The sequence below is a fragment of the Buceros rhinoceros genome, unplaced genomic scaffold (assembly GCF_000710305.1).
Source record: "Buceros rhinoceros silvestris isolate BGI_N320 unplaced genomic scaffold, ASM71030v1 scaffold47497, whole genome shotgun sequence".
In the NCBI taxonomy this organism is placed as follows: Eukaryota; Metazoa; Chordata; class Aves; order Bucerotiformes; family Bucerotidae; genus Buceros; species Buceros rhinoceros.
Genome location: NW_010424801.1, coordinates 359 through 6,354, shown reverse-complemented (window position 1 = coordinate 6,354; position 5,996 = coordinate 359). Strand labels below are relative to the sequence as shown.

The following is a 5,996-nucleotide window of genomic DNA, read 5'->3' as shown; positions in this document are numbered from 1 at the left end:
TCTCCCCGCGGTCAGGCTGATAACGGCGTGCGGAAACTTAACCCTGGGACCAGGGGTTCCTCTGAAAGCCCCGTTTTCTGTTGTTTTTCTCTGCGAGGCACAGGAGTGAGGTGGAGCCATGAGTAGTTAATACGGTGTCTGAAGGTTCGCTGCAAACATGTATGTTAGTAATATTCTTTCTTACAGAGCATGAATATTAAATACTGTTGGGTTTGGGGGGGTGTGTGTGAAACTTTTTGTTCTCTTTTTTTTCATGATGTTTTCTCCATATTTATTCACTGGTGATTGGAATCTGAGGGAAGACTTCATCATGAGTCTGTCTGGCAATGTGATTGGTTAATTTAAAAAAAATAATAAAAGCGCTATTTATCAATTATTTATTGAGTGGCTTCAGTTTGTAATTTACGGTGTCTTATGCCAATTTTTTGTAAAATTACATAAAATAAGAGCTTGTTTTTCAAGCACAGAGATATCATTTGTGACTGTTATCTTCACAGTGCAGTAAATACTGAAACCAGAGAGTTAGGAGCACGTGCATTAATGCTGTTTTGTTGTTGATATCAAGAAGGCTTGTTAATATATGGAATGAAGTAAGATTATTATAATTTACATTTTGGTAGTGTTTGTGCTGGTGTATACCCTCTGAACAAGGTGGAGGAAGATTGGGTTTTGTTCTTATAAATGTAAAAATAAATTGGTCAGTATAGGAGAGGACACTTGATCTTCCAAGGAGGAAATCAAAGTGGTGACATGGCAGTCTTCGCTTCTGACATTGATCCTATGAAATTACCTCTGAAGCAAACTGGTAGTCAGGGTAGACTGCTGCCTGTTTCCCCAGGAAGACGTTACAGGTCCTGAGGATGCAAAGCAGCACAGGTGCCTCAACTTCATCATACCTGCTGTTAACTGACTGCATGTTAGGGTCCTTAGAGGAGGATGGTGTGTCCCCCATGGCAGACTGTTCCACTTCTTGCTCTTTGCTGGTTATACTGAGGGCTTGAGCAACTAGCTTTCGCTTGTAAGCTGAAGATGTTTTACAGAGAGCAGGGTAATTTTGCTTTTGCCAGAGTCCTCAGAACTGCACTAATTCAGTGGTCTGTGCAGCATGTTAGAGGTGTGCAGGTTGCTTCAGGTGTTCAATATAAAATCTAAAACCAAAAGAAGGCAGTTTGAAGACAAGCACCAGTAAAGTTGTTGAGCGTAGGTACATCTGTGGATGAAAGTGCATGTTTTGGATGTAATTTGTTGAACTTGTAAATAGAAGTGTTTATTTAATAAGCCTTTTGAAGAGCGAGTATATTCATGCTGTTGCTCTGAGAATGCTTTTACTCAATATACAGAAAACATCAGTAATTGCAATCCTTTGGAGTTGTGCCTTGAGGATACAGGTAGTATGGAAATGTGGCAGTGGGTTACGGTCAGTGAGAATGAATTGTCTGTAGACAAATGAGTAGGTGCTGATGTTTTTAATTTTTACTTGGTGGCTGTTCTGAAATGTGATAACCATGGATTTGATGTCATTAATGTTTTCAGTAAGTATTCACCTTATTACTTAGCATGCATTAAAACTCTTGGGTTCACTCAAAGAAAACTAATGAAAGGGATAAATAAATTAGATAACTTTTTTTGTGGGCTTTTTCATATTTTTTTTACTGAGAACGTGGTGGCAGCTTTAAAAATTGTTTCATTAACCTGTATCAAAATTGTATAGGCTTCAAATACAGGCTTCTGAATAAATTAAGAGATTGGCTAATACTAGTTTGTTTTGTTTTTCAGGCTTTAGAAAGGATGCGTCCTTACCTGTGTGATAAAATCATAGCTGAGAGACACTTTGATTACCTACGTTCAAAGAAAATACTCACTAGAGAGGACACAGAAGAAATTTCTTCTCGATCTTCCAGTAGGAAGAAAACTGGGAAGTTACTGGACTACTTAGCAGAAAACCCAAAGGGACTAGATGCTTTGGTTGAATCTATCAGACGAGAAAGAACACAAAACTTCTTGTTACAAAAGATAACTGATGTAGTGCTAAAAGTTAAAAATGAAAAAATCGAATCTCTCAAAGGTGAGAAGTTTATAATAGTATTTTGTAAGACACAAGTTTTATTTTGAGAGTCGGCAAAATTAAACTCCAACAATTCTTGAAGTCATGTTTCTTAGTACAGTCTTTTTTCTTTTCCTCTAGTGATTGGGACAACGTTCTTGGTGATATCACCAGGCTGGGTTTAATATCCAAATGCATGTATCCTGGCTTTGCCTTTTTACTACCTGAACACTTCATAAATAACAAATTGCAAAAACCCCTATTATATGTTGTTAGGATGGAGAAGTCTGTCTTCACATTTCAGTTTTGCTTTCTATGAGGTTCTAATTGAGAACTCAAAAAAGGTGGTTATCTTCCATCTTGCATCGCTGTTGAAGCTATTTACTGCAGCAGCAGGATGCTCTGGTTTTGTTAGACTTTGCACTTGAGCAAAGCCAGCAAATACAACCTGAGGGGAATTCCCCTGTATGCCTTCAGGGCCAGGCAGACTCTCTAAATGCATGCATGTGTAACTCCACACAGGCGGAGAGGCTTTGTCGACATGCAAAGCTTGAAGTGGCTATACGTAGTCATATTTTAAGGCAGATAAAGTATAAGCCTTCTAAACCAGAAACCTTACTTCCCCTTCCACACCCATGAAAACATAAATACAGAAGGAAGAAGTACATTTTAACACTGGAGATGGCAAGGCATGGAGTTTTTTTGTGGCCTCAAGTAAAACGGGCTTTAAACGCAGTCCACTTTGGAGTAGAGCCGTGTAGTGAAGCTTTTAGAAGTCTGAAGAATGCAGTGAGGAAAAATCTGTCAAAAGATGGTTCAAAGGGCTGAAGTGACTTTCTGAAGTGGAAGTGGTGTATCTTTGTCAAATAGTAGCTGATACAGAGCAATCATTCATATCAGATACAGATAGAAAAACCTGCATGTGTTTTTTAACTTGTCATGAATATTGGGATGGTACAGGTGAGATGAAGATGTTAAAAATGCAGACAATTGATCTTTGATAACCTGTCTGATATTAAATCAGAGCACAATTTTAAGAGTGCAACATACTGTAATTAAATCCAGTCTCTGGTTTTTGTCTTAGGTCTAAGCTGCAGCACCTGTATGACCTCACTTTATGGAGGAACGAATAATCTTTCTAGATCATATTCTGATGAATCTAATTTTTTCGATAAAACCAAAGACAAAGAACCTAACCAGATACATCAGCCAGAAGAAGATTATAGCACCGCCGCCTTTGTGTCTGCTGTCTCCCTTCATTCGATGAATTTTCCAATTGCAGAGATGGGAAATGCAGAGAGTGCTGTTTTCTCAGCCACGCTTCCAGGGCCTGGAGACCCTGGTGCACCACCACTCCCCCCGGAGCTGCAGTCAGAGCAGCAGGAACCATGTAGTAGCTCAAGTGACAATTGCTTTTTGCCTTTAAGATCACGTTCTCTTCAACCACAGTGAATGTAGTGACTTTTGGCTGTTCACCCAGCTGGTACTGAAACTTTGTGTGATGTCTTACAAAGGTTAAAAAATGTTTTCAAACTGTTCACTAGCAAAATCAGAGGAAACAATCTGTGCTGTTTACTGTTTTTAAGGAGTGGGTTTATGTAATTGGGTGACCCTGGAGCTGCTTGATTTTATGCTGTATAGGGAGATAATTGGAAAAGATGATGGTATTACATCAGCAAAGGTTTGTTTTTTAAATCAGTGTATTTAAGATTTCACATTTAGCTGCAGGTATTTCAGTTGCAGCCATAGAACAAATGGGCTTACTTTCCTTCCTACGGAAATTAACATCTGCTTTTCTTACTGATTCTGTGGAGGGTGACTTGGGAAAGATAGTTAGGAAAAGTGTTGAAAATTGAAAAAATAACTTTCTGAACTAAAAGCTTAAGCAAGCTTACTTACCAAAAAGCTTAAACTCATTTACCAAACGTTTCTTTGTAGGATAAATTCTGCCCTCTATGTATGTGCAGCTCTGTTTGCAAAAAAAAAAAAAAAACAACAAAAAAAAAACCAACCAAAAAAACCCCAGATGTGTAGCTATGCTTATTGGCAGGAAGTCTCTTAATTGTCTGAACTTAGTCCTACCAATAAATCAAAAGACAGTCGGTATCATAGTGATTTCAGTTAGCAAATCTGACTCCACAAGTCTTAGCATATTATCCTTGTACATTAGTTAGAGATTTCTGATTTGAGATGCACTTTATAAATTCTCCTTAGTACTGGAAAAGGAATGTAAACTGCTGTAACGGCATCACATGGGCTGTAAGAAAATGTTATCGAATCATGCTATTAAGGAGCAGAGCTTGTGTTTTGTCCCAGTAGGTAAGTAGAGGGGGAGTCCTGTAGCAAGAAAGTGTCCATACCTGAGGGACTCTTGGGAATGTTGCACTTCAGATACCTACTCTTCAAAGCAGATAGCCAGGTTTACATTTCAAATTGTTTAGAGTCAAATGCATTTTAAACTATTTCAGCATGGGAAGGTTCTCATTTCTTAACACAATGTAACATGCTGTATTCCTCTCAGACTCCCCTCTTCAGTTGTGATCTACTTCTTACAAAGTTGGCCTGCAATCTCTTTAAAGACAAACTCTTGGAAATGTGTACAGTTGTGTTCTGTAGTACTACACTTCAAAGTGATGGGATGTTTCAGTATATCAAAGGCTAGGTGTGTATTTAAGGCTTGAAATTATTTTGGCTCTCATACAGTGCTATAACCATGTCATTCCATTCAAATTCAAACCCAGATACTGCTTGTGAACTGTGTTCTTCTGTGGAGACAGACCATCTACAGGACCTCAGTACGGTCTCTAAATGTGTTTTTTCCATGTTTACAATGTGTTTTGGAAGTAGGTTAAAATAAACTGCAATTCAACCACACTCCTTGCTTAGTATATGAATAGCTTACATTTGATGAAGATGTGGGCTTCTGTTTCACATCTATAAAAGCCCTTGTTTTTCTTGTATACCTCTAAGGTCATAGAAGGTCAGAAAATGCTTTTCTACAAACTGCTTGGTTTAGAAGGCCCTCTGGAAGTTAAGTGCCTAAACATGCAAGCAAGACTTTGCTGTCTACCATGGAATTAAAGACAGGCTTAAATCCCTCTCTTCTATTAAACTTGAACTGTAGTTGCACATACTCAGGATGTCTAAAATTTGTCTAAATGCCCACTGTAACCAGTGCACTGTAACTGTGCTTAGGTTTGGGTCTCTTGGATTCTCGTGGAAGGAGGAGTGTGCGCAAGCTCGGCCTTAACCGAAGAAGAGCATCGGCTCAGGGTGAAGACTGCCTTGCAGATGCAAGTGCCAACATGTGCGGTGTGCTGCCTGCCATGGTGCACCGTGCCAGCGCAGGGGTCGCTCCTGCAGTGGAGCCTATGGACCTGGGACTTGACATGAATGTATTATCTTACCAAATGTTTATAATGTGCATTTTTTTAATTTGAAATATTTTTATCACAACTTTTAGAATAAATTCTTTTGTATAATTGCCTGTGTGCTGGTCTGCCTCTCATTGTTAGCGTGCAGGTTACAAGAGGACTTCGTGCTGCTATCTGGATGTGTGGGTTTGGTTTTGCCTGTGCAGGAGGGAGGCTTTTGTTCTTGTTTAAGAGGCTTGGCTTTGGTGGAAGGACTGCCTTAATGTGAAAGGCCGTGCCCATAGGACTGCGTTCAAGAGCGGTGTACAGGGAAAACGTGCCTGTGAAATTGGGACCTCCGCTGCTTAACTGCGCTTCCTGTGGCTCATGACTAGCATTGCTACCCTGATTCTTGATTTTTTTCAGAATGACTCCGTCTCTCAGCTTCTTTAAGATGTGGGAAGTGTTGCTTCCAGCCATGCATTTATTGACTTCATTCTTAAATTATTACTTCTACTTTTTTTAATACCAGGGAAGAAACAAAACCTTTGAGTGCTGAGCAGTGTGTCTCAAAAAAGGGGCTTACATGTATTGCAGGG

General features: G+C 39.4%; 1 protein-coding gene across 1 annotated transcript; it reads left to right on the top strand.

Moving 5' to 3' along the window:
• Positions 1-1,780: 1,780 nt before the first annotated feature.
• Positions 1,781-3,674, top strand: BCL10 (B-cell CLL/lymphoma 10). Its single transcript, XM_010140897.1, has 2 exons — positions 1,781-2,065; positions 3,129-3,674. The coding sequence occupies exons 1-2, from the start codon at positions 1,789-1,791 to the stop codon at positions 3,494-3,496; spliced, it is 645 nt and encodes a 214-aa protein (XP_010139199.1). The 5' UTR covers positions 1,781-1,788; the 3' UTR covers positions 3,497-3,674.
• Positions 3,675-5,996: the final 2,322 nt, after the last annotated feature.

Coding starts and splice junctions, on each gene's coding strand:
- BCL10 (XM_010140897.1), top strand. CDS start 1,789: ATGCGTCCTTACCTGTGTGATAAAATCATAGCTGAGAGACACTTTGAT. Junction 2,066..3,128: donor AAAAATCGAATCTCTCAAAG/GTGAGAAGTTTA, acceptor TTTTTGTCTTAG/GTCTAAGCTGCAGCACCTGT.